An 18,854-nucleotide genomic window follows, 5' to 3' on the forward strand; every position below is an offset into this window, starting at 1 on the left:
AGCTGGTGGGTGCTCCACCTGACTCCCCACACACTCACACTATCGGATAAGTTTCCTTCACCATCTTGACCCAAGGTTTCCTGCAACAGAGTCCTAGACTCTGCTTCCTTTAAGAAATTGTATCGTAGTGCAGCAAATGACAGGTGGAGTTGGGTGCCTCCTGGAAGGGGCTTGCTACTGGGGATTTCAGCCATTTTCCTCCACCCAGGGCACAACCTGTAGCTTGCAGTGCAGCTGTGTTCTGAGCTACCTGTACTAGGTGTAGTCCTCAACAGTCTATAGCGTATAAATGTGCTGCCTGAGATTAAGGTCAGTATGAGAATGGGCTAGGGAGATGCTTTACCCTGGAGTATCACAGAATTGGTAGGATTGGAAGGAACCWGTGGAAATGATGTAGTCCAACACCCTGCCAACACAGGGTTACCTAGAGCAGGTTACACAGGAATGGAATGTGTCCAAGTAGGTTTTGAATGTCTTCAGAGAGGGAGAGTCTGTGACCTCCCTGGGCAGCCTGTTCCAGTGTTCTGCCACCCTAAGTGTAAAGAAGTTCTTCCTCATACTGAGGTGGAACTTTATGTAGTTTAGTCTGTGGCCATTACTTCTTGTCCTGTGGCTGGGCACCCCTAAAAAGAGTTTGGGACCATCCTCTTGACAGCCTCCTTTGTGATATTTGTATGCATTGATTAGATCCCTTCTCTGTCTTCTCTAAACAAAACAGGCCCAGCTCCTGCAGTGTCTCCTTATGAGAAAGATGTTCCAGACTCCTAATTATCTTTGTGGCACTCTGCTGGATCCTCTCATGAACTCATTATCTTTCTGGTACTGAGGAGCTCAGACCTCGACACATCACTTGAGATGTTGTCTCATTAAGGCTGAGTAGAGGAGAAGGATCACCTCTCTCGACCTGCTRGGCACAATCTTCCTGATGTACCCCAGGATACCATTGGCCCTCCTAGATGCAAAGGCACTGCTGGCTCATCGTCAGCTTGAGACTCCACCAAGACTCCAAGGTCCTTCTCTGCAGAGCTGCTCTTTAGTATGTCAGCCCCCAACCTGTGCTGGTACTTGGGGTTATTTTTTCCCAAGTGCAGTCCCCTTGTTGAACTTCCGAGGTTTCTCTGTGCCCGATTCTCCAGCAATCAAGGTCCTGCGAAATGGCAGCACAGCCTTCAGGTGTATCAGCCACTCCCCCTAGAGTATGCTTGAAACAAAATGTTGGAAGATCTTGTAGGATTTCTGTAGCAAACTTCAAGTGTGATATGATGGCATTCTTAGGATTAGAGAAGGTTAGTTAAAGAATGACTTATTTCTTTGCATGTTCTTTTTACGGGAAGCTTTGTCTCAGTTGGAGTCTCTGCTTGTGTAGTTTTATTGATTACAATACTGGCCTAGTGCTGATGTGATGGTAGTGATACATTTGACAGTTTTGCACCAGATGTCTAATATTTCTGAAGCTATTAAGATAGTTCAGAGTGGGTTTTGGGAGAAATCCTGAAGCACAGGAATCCCACGTGGTAATGCTGTTTAATTTTAGCTGACTAGAAGGTTGTTTCTTTCCTGTTTGCAGGCCTAGGTGAATAATTTTCCCTAACCTTTTCCCTAACCTCTCTGCCGTTAAGTTAACTAGACAGTTAATTCTTAAATTCATGGTGAATAAGTGGTTGAAAACAAAGAAAAGTGCAGATAAAACCACATTTGTATATTGGAAAGCATTAAGTAGTATAATTTCAGCACTCACTACAGAGCTCTGCCTGTACTTTCATCTAAGTATGTAGCAGGTTAGGAGCTGTCAGAATAACACTGTAAATATTGTAAGCAAACCCTTAAATATTTTGATTGTTGGCCACCTAACTATCGGAGAGTGGAGTATGAACTCACTAATAGGCAAATGCAGCCAGTTCTAAATGTGTTTTAAGAAATACCACTCTTGGACCATAATTGAGTATATTTTGTGTTTGGTAGCTATTTGAAGTGTAAAACTCGTCTTAGCTACTGAAGAAGAAATATTTTGAAATTTCATATTGATACAGTGATCAGTGTTCTGCCTTAGTATTGTTCTACCCTTCTTTATCTGTAGGGTTGGCTTATAGAATCACAGACTTAACTAGTTTGGAAAAGAACTTTTAGATAATCAAGTCCAGCCTATGAGCTAACACCACCTTGTCAACTAGATCATGGCACTGAGTGCTACATCCAGTCTTTGCTTAAGCACCTCCAAGGGACGGTGACTACACAGCTTCTCGGGCAACCCATTCTAATGCCCAATCACTCTTTTTGTGCAGAACGTCTTCCTAATGTCCTCTTTTACCTCCTAAACCTAAACCTCCTCCAGTGCATCTTAAGACTGCCCTTGTTTCCTGGAAGAAGAGACTGACCCCCACCTGGCTACAACCTCCTTTGGGGCAGTTGTAAAGAGTAATAAGGTCTCCCCTCAGCCTCCTTTTCTCCAGGCTAAACAACTCCAGCTGTCTCCRCCACTCTTCACAGGACTTGTAKTCCAGACCCTTCACCAGCCTCATTGCCATTCTCTGGACACGCTCCAGCATCTCAACATCCTTCCTAAATAGAGGGGGCCCTGAACTGGACACAGTACTCAAGATGTGGCCTAACCAATGCTGAGTACAGGGCAAGAATCACTTCCATAGTCCTGCTGGCCACACCACTCTGGATAGAGGCCAGGATGCCATTGGCCTTCTTGGCCATGTGAGCACACTGCTGGCTCACGTTAAGTCTGCCATTGGTCAGAACCCCCAGGTCCCTTTCTGCCAGGTCACTGTCCAGCCACTCTGTCCCCAGCCTGTAGTGCTGCAGGGGGTTGTTGTGGCCAAAGTGCAGGACCTGGCACTTGGTCTATTAAGCCTTTTATMGTTTGATTCAGTTAATCTATCCGTCTTYTCCAGGTCCCTCTGCAGAGCCCTTCTCCCTCCAGCAGATTGACACTTGCACCCAACTTGGTGTCATCTGCTGGGCCCAGCACAGATTCCTTCAGGGACTGGTGACTGGCCACCAACTGGAGGCAGTACCATTCACCAGCACTCTCTGGGCCCAGCCATTCAGCCAGTTCTTAACCCAGTGAAGGGTGCACCTGTCCAAGCTGTGAGCTACCAGCTTTTCCAGGATTATTTTATGGGACACAGTGTCGAAGGCTTTACTAAATCTAGATAGACAACATCCACAGCCTTCCCTGCATCCACCAGGTCACATGGTCATAAAAGGAGATCAGGTTGGTCTGCAGGACCTGCCCTTTCTCAATCCTTGCTGGCTGGGTCTGATCCCTTGGCTGTCCCTGTAGGTGCTGTGTGGTCACATTCAAGATGACCTGTTTCGTAACAGTGCTGGGCACCATGGTCAGCCTGACAGACCTTGTAGTTTCCTGGACTCTCCCTTCAGCCTTTCATATGGATGGGCATCACACTGGCCAGCTTCCAGTCTTCTGGGACCTCCCCAGTTAGCCAGACTGATGGTAAATGATGAAGAGTGGCTTGGTGAGCTCTTCTGCCCTCTCGTTGATAACCCTAGGATGGATCCCATCTGGTCCCACAGGTTTGTGAAGAGGTCACTAACTGCTTGCTGCTGGACTACAGCGGGGGCTATTCTGCTCCCTGTCCCTTGTCTATAGCTCAGGGGGTCTGTTGTCCTGAGGATGACCTTTCTTGTTGTTGAAAATTGAGGAAAAGAAGGCTCTTGCCTTCTGTGCTTACCTTTACTCGAACAACAGGAGGGCAAAGTGAGATGAATTAGAGATGTTCTTGCATGTGCTCCTGCATCAGTGAAACTAAACAGAATTTTTAATTGCATTCTACTATTTGTGTAAACTTTTAATTATGATGAAGACACTGGAGTTGTATGTTAGCAAACTCAAGCAGTACTGCATCAACTTCCTTTATCTCAAAATCATAACTGTAATATAAATTGGCATATTTTAGGCAATACATATTTTGGATCTTCTTACCTTGCTAAAACAGAGTTGCATTCCCTATCAGTCTACCAGGTAGTTTGAGTGAATTTTTGAAATGAACTTGTACCATTGTGTAAGCTCTTTGTCATCTTACCCATATGTTTTGGATCTTATAATTAAAGTTTTGTGAAATAATTTTTGTCTGATCCTCCTGAACTTGGCTGCACTAACATGATCATGGACTTCTGGGGATGTCTGAAAATCTGGCAATTCATAGATGCTGAGCAAACTGACAGCCCAGCTTTTTGGGGGGAATGAGCTTGTTAGGGATCACAGAGGAATTCTTTTTAATGCAAACTTTTAGTGTACTGACTAATGCAATTATGATTAAGCTACATAATGCTATGTTGAAATGTCACAGCTTAATATTTTGAGAAACAAGCATTAGCATGTTGTTACTGTTAAGAGATAATTTAAATTGTTGGTGATTCCTGAAGTTCTTGATGATCATGTTAAAAGTGACTTAACTAAGCTAAAGCTAATGTATGTTACACATTGAGAATGTTCTTAATCTTTTGGTTAATAATATTTGTCTAATCATTTATCAGTGCTTTGCAAACTGTATTTCTTCTTCATAACTGGTTTTCTCCAAACATGCACAGTAATTTTTGTCTTAAATAATTTTATTTGTGAATTTGTGTGCTTCTAATTCATAAGGCCATCAGGCTTGCTTGTAGTATTGCTGCTGTATGTTTGTACACTTGTGTATACATAGTATATGCCATTTCTTTTTTTGGTATATGGCTTTTCAAGAGGAGTAAGAACTTCTGTGACCATCAATACTTGAAGATTTTATGGAGCCATTACCACTTGTCAGTTTCCTTTTTTTTTTGTCATCTGAAAGCTCAGAGGAGGGAAAAAACTTACTTGGGTGTTACACATCTGAGTATATATATATATATATATATATACACACATACACACACACATATATACATGTATACTTACTAATATAGATACACACATGTGTATATATATGCATATAGACTTATGTATACATATATACATATATACAAATATATAAATATCAGGAGCTTTAACACAGATTACTCTTAAGAATTTCACTTCTAACAAGCTGAGAGAGGATTAGTCTCACCAAACTCAATGTGTGGTTGCTACCATACTGATGCACAGGGCAAATGTGTTGAGGCTCCAGGACAGTGAAGAAGATTGAGAGCAGGAGGAGTGTGACCATCTTTTTTATTAGCAGCTCATCTTTGTAGTAACTTAAAAGTGAGAAGTTTCAGGTGTGTTTGTTGGATGTAATTAGTTATTGGCAATTCTGAGGCTATTTATTGTGTATGGCTGTCACTGAACATTTACCACTTCTTACATTTTCTGAAAGKGTTTTGCAAATGTAAGTTGAAAGTCATGTAGCATTTCAGATCTTACCTGTCAAAATATTTTTCTCTCTCAGTTTGAATTTATGTAATTACTGCACTAGAGTCAATGTAATCGTCACCAAAAAAAGTAAATTAAACTTCTAACTTCTGTTAGTATTTAGTTCCTAAAAGTACTGTTTAGTAACTTGATAGAGGGGTCTGTCTCATTATTTCAGAACAATTTTGTTTTATTTAGTGTTTTGGTTCAGTCAGCAGTCAAATCTCAACCTATAAGGAACTTCAATTTTATGTATGTGAGTATGATCATGAGAGAAATATTTTTCTGAACTCAGTTACAGCATCCTAAAAACAGTAAATTGGTTTACTTTACATGTGTATATCCAGTTTGATTCAAAATTCCAGTTTCCTTCTCTTAATTTTTTCACCTCTGGGTATTTAAATCTCTTCTTAGATACTGACTTGATAAAATGGTTAATTTAACTTGTGGTATTTTTACAAAATAGTCTGCTATAGTTTAAAAAAATGTAAGGATTTTTTTTAAATGTTGATATAATTCTAGTGTATAAGATGTATATAGATCATAAATAGTCAAAAGCAGGCATTTTATATTGTATATAACTGAAATATTGATAGAATTTTTAGAATAATTTAGAATAATAACTGAGAGCAAATAGGGCTCAGTGGTATATGAAGACAGTTGATCCACAGAAGTTTAAAAACATTACATTGTAAGTGCCTGAAACATAGTCTTCATCTTGACCTAAACTAGTATCTGTCTTTTAAATTGCATGCTTCTTTAATTCCAAATGATCAAAACTGTATTTTGACTGTTCTGAAATGATCTAGGACATATTTTCTGGTTATGTCCCCCCTTTATCAATATCAGTTATCTCATAAACTGCTGTATTGTTTTATTATGTTTTTAATAGCATGGAAAAATGGAGTAAAATTTTGCAATGTTCGTTACTGCTTGATTTATTTTAATTTTCCTCCTTTTTGCATTGAATGACAGCTGTTAGCCGGAATGATAGCAGAACCTGCTTTTCTCTCTGAGTATACTATCTTTGCTTTGGATCCCACCAAACAACCTAAGCCACAGAGTGACAGTGTGGTGAGTCCTCCCCACCCGTCTTAGTGATGCCTTTAGCAGGTGGAGGAGAGTAATGTTCTAGAAGTCAAAACTTGGTTGCTTGTGGCTTGTTCTCACAAAGACCTCTGTCTTAACTACTTAGTTGCTAACCCTGCACTAAATTTCACAGACGTAGTACCTGATGGGTCTTGGCTGCTGTGCTGTATGATGTGAATTTATTGTAACATTAAAAAAATTAACATATATTCTCTTATACAGGTAACATATTCTACACAGCTTTTAAATAACTGTTGCACAAGTTTTTTGTTTGTTGCATGGAAATTTCCTCTTCATATTTGTGTGTGTTTGTATGTATTTCATGATAAATGGATAGAATTAACATTGAAATTGGTTATGTGTAAAACTTAAATGTTTTTTGCTGTGTGCAGTGGAATGTAGCACATCATTTACTACTAATTACAGGTAGCTGGAAGTAATTATTTCACATAGATACAGCAATTAATCTATGTCTAGTTGGTAATCCTGCAGTTATTATTGTGAGGATGAATAGRTATTTTTTTAATAATTAGATTTGACTTTAAATATATGTTTCTTTGCCTGAAAATGTCGTCTTCACCGAATATATGTAGAGAAGCTTGGTGAGAAAAGGCAAGAAGTGAAAAAAAAAAAGCAGGCATAGGAGGAAAGTCAGACTTCCGCTTTCTGATATAGGCACATACAAAGCTGTGTCATTATTGGCAAAGGACTGGAATGGCATTTTTCATATGCTTCAGAGGCATGGCATTCCTGAGTCCATAGTGATTCAAAGCACAATATTTTTAGAATCCCAGCTCATCGTGATACTTAATGATTACTTTTCCTGTTTTGTAGGTGCTCTTTTGCTACTCATGGCTTAAAATGACCAGTCACTGAAAGCTATAACAGGATTGAAATTTAATAAGCAGGATATAACACAACACACCTTGTTGTGTTCGACTTGACTCTCTCAGGCTAAGCAAGATTGGACTGAAACAGTTTTAAAGTGGTGATCCATGGAAAGTCTTCATTTGTTGCAAATGGTTATGCTTGTTCACAGCATTCACCTAAAGCAGAGGTTCATTACTACTTCAATCACAGTGTTAACAGGATTGAACTTTTTGRTGGACACCAAACAGGATATGCTGAAATCTGTAGTCTTGCAACAGTTACTGATTTTTTTTTCCTCAGTTCTAGGTATTCTGACGATATTCCAGGTCCAGCAATCACTACTTTAAAATTCGCTGCAAATTTAATTAAGCTTTTTCAGTTTTCACTACAGAACAGTTATCTCCAAAAAAATTTCATTTCAAATAACCTGTTTGTGTGAATGCTCACATGTTGTCTTTATATGATCTTTTAGTATGTACTTTAATGGCATATTTACTGGCTTGCATATTTATATTTGAGAGTGCATACATGCAAATAATTATAGTGTAACAGTTATTATTAATGTGTTGCCAGTGTGTATTAATAATATGTTAGCTGTAAAACACATTTTGTTCTCCAAACTTTTTGAAAATTCTAGAGCAGTATTCACAGTAAAAATTGGGAGGGGGAGAAGACGATGGAAAATTTAATAAAGAATAGGATGATTCATTTAAAAAAATGTATTAAAGAAATCCCCATATTATATATGTCTAGAAAGCCTAGGTACACTAAAAATTCAGGAGAGGAAAGTTTCATCAACACACACAAATGTATATTAATTCTGCTGAAACAAACCAATAATTTATCTGTATATATGATCTGAGAGTGAACAGCATAGAGAAGTGACTACAATTGTGGATGTTTTTTGCATAGATGAAGTTAGTATAAAACTTCTTTACTAACTAAGCTGCATAGGTTTTGTTGCATGAAGAAACAGTTCAAAATATTCTTGGACACAGTGGGGTTTTTTTAAAAAAAAAAAAAAGAAAATAAGGGAAGACAACATATATTAAGCTATTCTTCCTTTCTCTCCCTAATTACTTGTTTTTGGACTMCCTGAGCAACCTAGTGCAATGCCCAGTCACTCTTTTTTGTGAAGTCTTGGTAAAGTATTMGTCTTTCTCTATTGTCAGTCTATAGTAACACAGCAGAAGCTTAGTAATTTATAAAACAGAAGATTTTTTTTATTTGAGTTATTTCATTATCTTTTCCAGTTAGGAAAAAAAATAAACAGGTAATGGAGCCAAGAATAAAATGTAGAAGTGCTTTAGTTTAAAACTTGTAAGAACTGTTAATCCACTAAGAGAAAATCCATTGCCACAGGATAGTGTTCTGAAGCAGAATGCAGATTTCATTCAAGCCAGGTGAAGCACAGTTTCCGAATCCAGATTTTTCGATGGCTGTTTATTGCTAATTTTATTTTGTCTACATCTGTGTAACTGCTCAGTTCTCTGGTAGCCTTGACTATCTGGATTTCTCTTTGTTCTCTGGTATTTCTCTACTACCTCAGATTTGCTCCGTGTCAGACCTTTTTGAACCCTTTTACAGTGAATCATTCCTCTGCTACATTAATGTTTAGGTATGCTTATCTGCATATCCAGAGTAGAAGCTGTGAGTGTGATTACGTAGGAAATACGTACAAGGGTGCTAATGATTGGCATTTCTGTTCTATGTACATATTAGATTTTTCAGTTTGCATATAACTGTTAGGGTACAGCTTGATTAAAAGTTAAGAGTTACACTACTCTTAGGTGAATTTACCCATATTTTGTTTGATATGCCTCAGTGTTTCACTTCTTTTGTGAAAAAGTGTCCAAAATGGTTTCTAGCATGTTCTGCTAATTCAGTTGGATTGGATTTAAACAGCAAAAAATACCTGGACTTGTATAAGTTAGAATCGTAGAATATCCTGAGTTGGAAGTGACCCACAAAATTTACCAAAGTCCAACTCCTGGTCTTGCAYAGTGCAGCTCGAAGAATCACACTGTATTCTTGAGAGTGTTGTCCAAGCACTTCTTGAACTCAGACAGGCTTGGTGCTGTGACCACTTACCTGGRGAGCATGTTCCAATGCCCTCCTCATAAAGCTTTTCCCCTCGAGGCCCTTCATCATCTTTATGGCCCTTCTTTGGATGCTCCCTAATAGCTTTGTATCTTTCTTATATTGTGGCACCCAAAATGGCTTACAGGACTTGAGGTGAGGCCACCCCAGTGCAGAGCAGAGTGGGACAATCCCCTCTCTTGCCCAGCTGGYGATGCTGTGCCTGATGCACCTCAGGACATAGTTGGCCCTCCTGGCTCTGCTTGGGCATTGCAGATACACATTCAACTTTCCATTGACCAGGACCCTCAGGCCCCCTTCTGTGATGCTGCTGTCCAGCATCTTGTTCTCCAGTCTGTTCATATATCCAGAGTTGTCCCATCCCAAATGCAGAATCTGGCACTTGTCTTCAATCAACTTCATTTGGCTGCTGATTGCCCAGCCCTCTATTTGCTGAGGTCTGTTGCAGGGCCTCTCTGCCTTCAAGGGAGTTTACAGCTCCTCCCAATTTGGTATCACTGTCAAACTTAATGTACCTTCAAATTCGTTCAAGTAATTTATGAAGATGTTGAATAGCACAGGTCTGAGGATGGAACCCTGTGGAACCCCGCTAGTGACAGGTCATCAGTCTGATGTCACCCCATCCACTGTAACGCTTTGTGCCCAACCCATGAGCCAGTTGCTCACCTACTGCATGATGTGTTTATCCAGCTGTGGCTTGGACTTTTTGTTCAGAAGGATCCTGTGAGAGACAGTATCAAAAATTACTGAAATCCAAAATCCAAGTACTGAAATCCAAGTGGCTTCCCTTGGTCAGCTTGGTGGGTAATCTTGTCATAAAAGGAAATAAGATTTCGTAAGCAAGACTGTCTGCTTGTGAACCCATACTGGCTGTGACCAATGACTGGACTGTCTTGCAGTTTTTCAAAAACTCCCAGAAAAATCTTCTTCATAATATTACCAATCACTGAAGTGAGATGCTGTAGTTTCCAGGGTCGTCCTTCTTGAAAATTAGAACTGGGTTAACAAACACCTGAACACAGGACACAATAAAAGCGGGATAGACAGGCTAGGCTAGGAAATGTCTAAACTCTGTAAAAAAAAAAAACCCAAACCAATTAAAAAAAAAAAAACCTAAGCCCCAAAACAAACAAACCAACCAACTCAGGACTATTGTTTTCTGTTACATTTTTTTGTTATTTGGGGTGAGTTTTTTTTAATGTGTGTGTATTTTGTTTTTCTTTCTTTGGGAATGCAGAAGTTTTGCACAGGATGCTTTTTCTGAAAGTCTGATTTTCTTCCTGTGCTTGTTCAGAGTTTTAAACAGCTTATTACCAGCTAGGTATCTCTTTGCCAGGTAGTTTCTTCCCCCGAGTGCACTTGAACAGAGAGAGATGGTGTTACAGCCAACTCTTACTCATATTGGTTGTAAATACTAGTCATCAATTAGATTTTTCCTSCTATAATTTTGTCTTTTTGTTATTTCTTTGACTTGTGCATAAATGTTATGTAAATAATGATTATGTATTACTTAATTGGAGATGTCAGCATTTGTAGATGTCTCATACTAATCCATGTACACATAGGTGCTTTGTAGTTCTGTATATTGCAGCAATCTGTTCTGAATTTAAAAAACTAGCTTGTTTGCRTGAAGACATCTTAATAAACATTCTAAAGAACGCACTAAAAACACAGGCAAAGCAAAAAGCACAAATGCTGTTTGTAGGCATCAGTGAATTACAGTCCTTGTAGTCTGTTTCTTATAATGGTTGTTTTTACATCCTTTAGAATTTAACTAAACAACCACTTCCTGGATCCACAGAAAACAATGAATATGAACCTGTCTCCCCACAGGTATGTGGGGTTTGTTTTCTCTTTCATTTCTGTGTTGTCTTTGTGTTACATTGTCTTAAGTGCCCAGGATGCTGAAGTAAGGATGATACATACTTGCCTGTCAGGACGCTCGGGTATTTTGTTTGTGGACACTCCAATTCCATTAGCTGGTATTGTCACTGATGTGTGGATCTTTTTTTTTTTTTTTTTTTCAGGACAGATTAGCAGTCTGCCATCATTGAGATGCATTTTGTTRCATAGCCATCACAGGATACAGAGCATTAAAAAATAGAGGGCATATTGTGTGTCTGAAAGGCTACCTTCTAGCTGAAGGAAAGAACGGATAAGCATAAAAGTATTGTCACTAGTGATAAAGATGTAGGTCATTCTTGAAGAGGTCTCAAAGAAACATGTAGCTTGCTGAACTGGGATTAGCAGTGGCTTCTGGCACATGCCTCCCAACATTTGATTGTAGAGTCAACATGGTTCAGTAATGCTTTCATATCACTTCTGTAGCACCAGCAGTGTAGGTTACAATAGCACAGAATCTTCTGGTATTGAATTAAGTACTGTAGCTGCATAAATCAGTAGTTTTCTTTTATGTAAAAATCATAAAACCATTTAAAATAAGAAAAGGGCTGTTGAAAATGGTTTACTAGAGCTATTTGTACAAGGACTTCTACAATAAATGTGTTCTCTTCAAAGACAGAAAGGAAAGTATCTGTCTTTGAGATAAGTAGTCTTCTGTGTAATACATCAAGAAGTGAGTCAGTTATATTTTTCAAGTTTGAGATGATAGTAAGTAATCATTTATATTAGTTACACATTCTTCACTTTTTAGAGGGATTACACAGAAATGTAWTCTTCTAAAAGTTTAAGTCAGAGCTGAGTTTGTTATATTTAGTTACTATCAGAAATTGCACAAATCTGGTAGTTGCATGCTTGGTTTTTCTGCACAAGAAGATGATTCTTTTAAGGGAGTGGCAGCTGTTTGGTGTCATGTATATGTTAGGCAACAGTAATTTCTTTGCACAGGTGACTTTGCTTGGCTTTAGTGTGTCTGACTGCTTAAAAGCAGTGCAGAAATAATTCCTTGCTTTGAATTTTTGCAGCGAAGTGACAGTCATTCTTTTGCCCAGAGGCTTCAGCTTCGAGTTCCCTCCGTGGAGTCTTTGTTTCGAATCCCTGTAAAAGAGACCCTATTCTCCTCTTCTTCTAAGGAGTCCCTAGTACGAAGTTCTTCAAGAGACTCACTGAATCGACTAGACTTGGAAGCCCTCAGTCCCACCTTTGATCCACCTTCTGACATAGAGAGTGAAACAGAAGAGCCTCTGGGAAATGTGGACAGCTTCAGCAAAGAGCAGTTGCTGCAGCGTCTGCGTAGAATGGAGCGCAGTTTGGGCAACTATAGGGGAAAATACTCAGAGGTAAGCAGTGTGACTGGTTTAGCTAGGCAGAAAGGGGAAAGAGATTAAGCTAACAGATACTGCAGCAGTGGACAATATTTTTGTTTTCCTATTTGGAGCAAATGTTTCAAACTAAACCAACGTGGAAGTTTAATTATTCTAAATGTAGTTATTTTCGACCTAGATAGGTCAAATGTTTTTCTGATAATAAAACATGGAATTCCTCCTCTTCTCTTGTTTGTAAATAATTTCCTGATGTCAGCAGTAGAGGATAATTAGTGGTTATTCTCACAGAGCAGGCCTATTAAGATTTCAGTTGAAGGCGTCTAGCAGGGGGTGGTGTTCACTACAGAGGTGAGCATGATTTGTACTCCCATGACTACAAATTTTGTTTTTTTCTGAAACTTGTTCTTGAAATACGTAGTGTATATTCTATCCATGTGCAATAGGCATACATTTTGTTTTCTGTTCTTCATAATTTCCAGTTGTTCCCTGGAAGGAATTCATCCAAACACCTTTTCTTTTTTTAAAAGTTTGTTGAAAACCAATTATATAAGTAGTTTCACTACTAATTTTCCAAATAACTGGGGAAAGCAAAGCTGTCTGAGTGATGGTGCTGTTTGGTATTGGGTTTTTCAATAAGTTTTGTTTTTTTGATTTTTTTTTTTTTACTGTTTTTGAAGTGTGTGTTTTCTTTAAAAAACTGATTCTTTGCACTGTTTTTTATAGTTCTTTTAATGTTTGCTGCCCTCAAATACAAAATTTCCTGTGCAGACTTTTGTCTTCTGTTGTTGAAATCCCTGGAATCTAAAATATCTAATCTAAAATACAGTGACTGCAGTGCTCAGCATATGCCTGAAAAAGTAGCTGTTTCCCAGTAATTTTTCCTTCACTTCCAGCTAGTGTAATAAGTATTTTTTAAAGGTTATATAAATAATAGTTGCTAAAATAAAAATTCTTCAATTTGTGTGTTTGTTTTGGTGCTTTCTTGCTGGTTTGGTGKTTTTTTTTTTTTAATTAGTGTAGTCTGTCCAGCAAGTCCTATCTCTCAAAAAGGCTTGGGGTTTTTTCCTGGTTTTGTGAATTTCTTTAGTTCAATTGGAAAGTATTGTTTTCCTGGAACTTGGAAGAAACTGGTTTCAATATATAATGAGTAATTAAGGCAGAAATATTTTTTCCGTCTTAAAGTAGGATGCAAAATTAGCATCTCAAAAATATGGTAAGGGAAACCATTCATAGTAGTTTTGGTTTTCTTTTAAGGGCAAAATAAATATGACTTTGAAATTAAAAGTAATTTTGAATTCTGAAAATGTGTAATTTATTTTAAATAAGAATTTAAAGGTATATTTTGACTTACTGATTTCTGGTTTGGGTGTTCTGGATTTGTTTATCCTAAATTTTTCATCAGTTTSAAAACAGACTATTCTAGTGCCAGGTGCCATTATGCTATTTCCCCTTTGGCACTTGTAATGAAATATTTAAGTAAACTAAGTTGTGCAGTTACTTGCTAAGTCCTTTTGTCGGCTTACAGGGAGAAATAAAATACTCTCCATTTTGAATCTGTGTGGGCTAGATAAATGCAAAATACATGGAATGAAAGTGTTACACAGACTGTTTTGTTAAATTTAGAAATGTATTTTTTAATGCATGCTCTTTGTAAAATCACTTTTATTTAAGCTCCTTGGTACATGTACTCTTACAACTGGTCATTCCTGTGAGGTAGCTGTCTGGGATGTTACTTTCTGATACTGTTGGGTTTTGACCCACTATATTGAAGCATGGCATGTGGTATGTCTTCTCAGGGAAGGGAAAACTGTATGAATGCTGAGTGACATCATTGTTTTGTTGTGTAGGCTTTTATTTTTTAACACATTGGAGATATTTTATGGATAGATAGAGAAAACATTGAGAAACTTTAAGTATATTTCTATCAAAAGTGTGTTCTTAAGTGGAGTGAAGAGTTTGAAAATGCAAGTAGTGATGCAACTACGGAAACTATTTTGATGGCTATACGCAGATGCATTATCATTTTTATGCCCATTTTGTGTATTTTAGCTAGTGTCTGCTTATCAAGTTATCCAGCGGGAAAAGAAGAAGCTGCAGGTAAGCATTACTTTGCATCCTCTTTTACCTGAATGCTTATTGAATCTTAAAATGTGTAGTGCCTATATAGATTAAATTTTCAGTGCATTATATGTTGTATGTGTGTGTGTGTAACAGAAGATGGTTTCTTAGCTGGGATTTCTAAGGAAGCCGAGCTAAAACTGATTTGTCAAAATAACCGTGAAGTATTGTATTCCAACCCTTCTTTTTTCATCAGCTGACTTAAGTGTTTTGATTGATAGATTGCCGACCCACAGTTTGCAGTTTATGACAATGCTTGCACATCRAGTCCGACTAGAAAGAGAAACAAATCATTACATCTGTGAATTCTTTGAATTTATTTACACATTTTAAAGTTATATTTAATACACCTGATCTTTATTCTTCCTTTTTTCTTAAGAGCATTCTGAGTCAAAGTCAGGATAAAGCACTTCGCAGAATTGGAGAATTGAGAGAGGTAATTTCCTTTATTGATTGTGTGTTTTCTTTATATCACACCTACATAGGATCTTTTTTTTGCTTAACTTTTGACTTTTTTGTTTACTTCACAAAGTATTTTCTATTACATTGGAGGGTATTCTGCTGCTTTTTTTGTTTGTTTGTTTATATGGTGTTTCTCCTCTGGCATTTTCCCCATTCAGTGGCCTATTGCTATACTCTTAAGACAGAGCAGTGCATCACAAACTGAACTACTTCTCCTGTTTGCTGTAAAATAGGTAGAAGTATATGTGGTTCTTGCAGTGTTGTTGGGCCCAGCCACATATGTCCCTGTGCAATTTGTTGCTCTTCTGTTATTATTATTGACAAGTATTAATTCAGGGAAACACAAGTAATAGGCACATTTTAATAAAGATTTCAATGACTATAGAAAATCAGGATAATTAAAAAATATTCATACTTATCTCAGTTGTAATAATTACGTTTTTATGGATTTTAGTATAGTTTGGTTTCAATCACAACATCATGTAGCTTCCATTACGACTTGTCACTTTAGGTTATAGAGAAATTAAAAGGAGAAGCTTTAATGTATTTGGTATTGATAATAAGCACATTGTACTTAAAAAGCATGTATAGATGATCAGGCAGAACATATTAAAAGGGCAAAAAAGCCATATTGTCTAAGCATGGTGAAACACAGTGTGAAGCTGAAGCCATTTTACTGCSTCAAGAGCCAGTGCAGCACCAGGTTTGGAGACGGGCATGCAAGGGCCTCTCCGTGCTCTTACCTTGTTGGAGAGCTGGGTACCATTTAGCCCAAAGTCATAGGCTTTGTCTATGTCTGCATTCCTGCTTCTGGTGTGTGGCAAGGAGGTTGCAGGAGCCATTAGACCGTGGTGAGGTTCCACCTTTGCCTGAAGGCAGACTCAGTCCTGGAAGTTGGATGTTATGCCTACAGACAGGGAACAGGACCTGTCCCCCTCATAGTGAGGCATGGTGACTGAACATCTGGCTCAAGCTCACTCCAAAGAGCTATCCCCGTGACTAGTCAGGCAGCTGGTCATTTCAAAGGGGGTCACTTGCAAACCGCTGGGCACTCTTCAGCAATCTGGGAGTAATTCAGGTAAGCAGGCTGCGAACTGCGTGTGCCACGGGGGTAGCATTTTGGTTCAGATGTGTGCTGCTTCTGTCCCAGCAGCTGGGAACAGTGCTGGGTGTACCGCACTTACCTGAGCTGGACCCTGTGTCTGGGCTATTATCATGTCCAAAGCTAAACTGTCAGGACATAGGAGGGAAAAAGCCATAGCATTACTGACAGAAGTGGCTTGCCAATGTTTTATCTTTTCCAGATCCCTACAAGGTCAAATGAAAAACCTTATTCTCTGTTAGGTCTGTATCTGCATGTTCCCGTAGGATTAATTTTCCAGCTTATTGCTACTTGTTTAAGTCAGGAAGGCATATGTAGAACAGAGCAAAATCTTTAGCAAATTACAAAGGGTTGGACATGTGCATTTTAGATAAGTTATGCATATATTTCTGATTTATATATATACATTTGTATATATGTATTTTATCTAAAATTTAATTTCATTTTTACAAATCTTGTAGATTTAAAGATTCCTTCAAATCTAGCACTGAAATTATTTTTCATTAATTGATACACTTCAAAAGTGTTTTTCTGATCTTTTGGAAGTCCAGGTGTTGCCTCATTAGGTAAAGCACACAATGAACGAAAAATTTCAAATAGAATGGTTACTTTTCCATTGTGGAAACTAAAATGGTCCAAAGGAGTTAATTCATTGATGTAGTAATTTGTTATCAGAAATTAATTTAAAAAATTCTTTTCTTCACCATACAATCTTACTTTCCCTATATGGTRAACCAGACAAGTTTCTTCTAAGAGGGCCAGGTAACAGTAAACTAATATACTTTGAGGCTAAATTGACAGTGTGACATGGTCCATAGAAATGAATGTGTCTTTTGCTTACCTTAGTTTCCTCCTGCTAGGACTAATTCCTCAAAACCAGTCTTCAGGCAGTCTAAAGTGCTCTCTTTCTCAGAAAAGAATCAGAAAGGACTTTGAGATCCAAAGAGGAGCATTTCTGTGTTGGTTTCAATAAGTCTCTTTGATGCTTGTTCTCACACTGACCTCCTTTGCTTCATTTGGAAAGAATTGCTTCTGAAGCTCAGAAACACAGGGTGGGAATGTGATCAGCATGAGGCAATGCAGCATTAAGAAATGGATATAGTGGAGAAAGGAGGAATGGTTTTTGCAGTGATGCTTTCCCTCACTGTCTATGCATGGCTGGGTAGGCTCAGCTCATACAGCTGTTGTTCTCAAAGCTGATATCAGCCTCATCTATGGCAGGGCATTCGCTGTGGGAAGTAAGAGATAGGCAGAAAGAGAGCATAAAAACAAGATTTAGAGTTGGAGGAACGCAGCACAGGAAGCATCCAGTGCTCTGTGTTTTGTCTCACTTGCTTTTTCATCCTTACTTTCTCTGTTGTCCACTGTCTTTGCCTGGCTCATGGAATTCATGTTTATGGGTGGTTATTGTTTTTAGACAAGTGATCTTTGCAAAATAACAGTCCTAGAAGTATTCTTTTCATGGGGTAAATCACGGGAAACATATATAGATGAAATAAATATATAAATAAAAAGAATTGAGAAGTTTAAAAAAAAATATTTGCAGTGCATGAATGATATATGTGTGGTTCTGGTTCTCCCAATAAGCAGTTAGATGTCAATGAGTTTAAATGTATTTATTTCCTATCAGAATGATAATTATTTAAAGAAAGTTAAATGTTTAAAATTTAAAGGCATAGGAAGTAATTAGAAGAAACCTCCTTCAGGAAATATAAGACTGTGTAGATCCTACTAATGCATTTAGGCAATATCTACAAGTTTCTAAGAGTGTTCAGCCAAACAAATGCATGTACGTATCAAGTAAAGCCACATATTTTAGTAATTTGGCATTATCTGCCCTTCTCATTTGAGACACATTTGTAGAATAAAAAGACCAATTTTCTTCTCTTATGCATGGCATTTGTCATATTGGAATGGTGGCATATTGAATAAGCATAATGAATTTTACATTTCTGCTCTTTATGTTGACTTAATCTCCTGGCTAAATGAATAATCTACCTAAGTGCGGTTTCAGTTTCTAGGAGTAATGTGTGCATGGCAGACTGCTTTTCAGTAGGTTTGAAATGATCCTTATATGAACTTACTTTAAGGAAGAAAGAATCCTTGATAATTTTGCATCAAATTTAGGCTTATGCTATTTTAATGCTGGAATTATAATCTGATATTTTTATGTTATGTGAAATGTAGTATGTAGACATATCAACCTGATGGTTGTATTCTGGGGTCACAGCTATGAAAGAGGTATTTTAGATATTTTTTCATAAGACTTTTGAGCTCACATTTCAGTATTCATTTGAGATCTGTTTATCCTCAGGAGCTCCAGATGGATCAACAAGCTAAGAAACATCTCCAAGAGGAATTTGATGCTTCCTTAGAAGAAAAGGATCAACTTATTAGTGTCCTGCAAACTCAAGTAAGATAATTTACCCAACAGATGTTGTTTAAAACTGCTCTTAATTTTACTTCTTGGCTATATATTTCCTGTAATGCATATCTGTGCTTTATTGTAATTGCTCTGAAGTCATAAAGCTTATTGAGCATTTAGGATTTT

At 37.9% G+C, this 18,854-nt stretch overlaps 1 protein-coding gene across 10 annotated transcripts in view; it reads left to right on the plus strand.

The window, feature by feature from the left end:
- The window catches only part of GOLGA4 (golgin A4), a 73,309-nt gene that overhangs the window by 13,058 nt on the left and 41,397 nt on the right, over nt 1-18,854 (plus strand). For 6 of the 10 annotated variants that reach the window (XM_057376139.1, XM_057376138.1, XM_057376140.1 and 3 more), the window contains exons 3-8: nt 6,314-6,412; nt 11,165-11,230; nt 12,322-12,636; nt 14,671-14,718; nt 15,119-15,175; nt 18,618-18,716. In XM_057376139.1, coding sequence (XP_057232122.1) covers nt 6,314-6,412; nt 11,165-11,230; nt 12,322-12,636; nt 14,671-14,718; nt 15,119-15,175; nt 18,618-18,716 — 684 coding nt within the window. The remainder of the gene's footprint in view (nt 1-6,313; nt 6,413-11,164; nt 11,231-12,321; nt 12,637-14,670; nt 14,719-15,118; nt 15,176-18,617; nt 18,717-18,854) is intronic. The other 4 variants (XM_057376144.1, XM_057376143.1, XM_057376145.1 and 1 more) reach the window with 4 other exon arrangements.

Source organism: Malurus melanocephalus, unplaced genomic scaffold, assembly GCF_030028575.1.
Source record: "Malurus melanocephalus ecotype Western Australia unplaced genomic scaffold, MMel_1.1 scaffold_271, whole genome shotgun sequence".
NCBI classification, from domain to species: Eukaryota; Metazoa; Chordata; class Aves; order Passeriformes; family Maluridae; genus Malurus; species Malurus melanocephalus.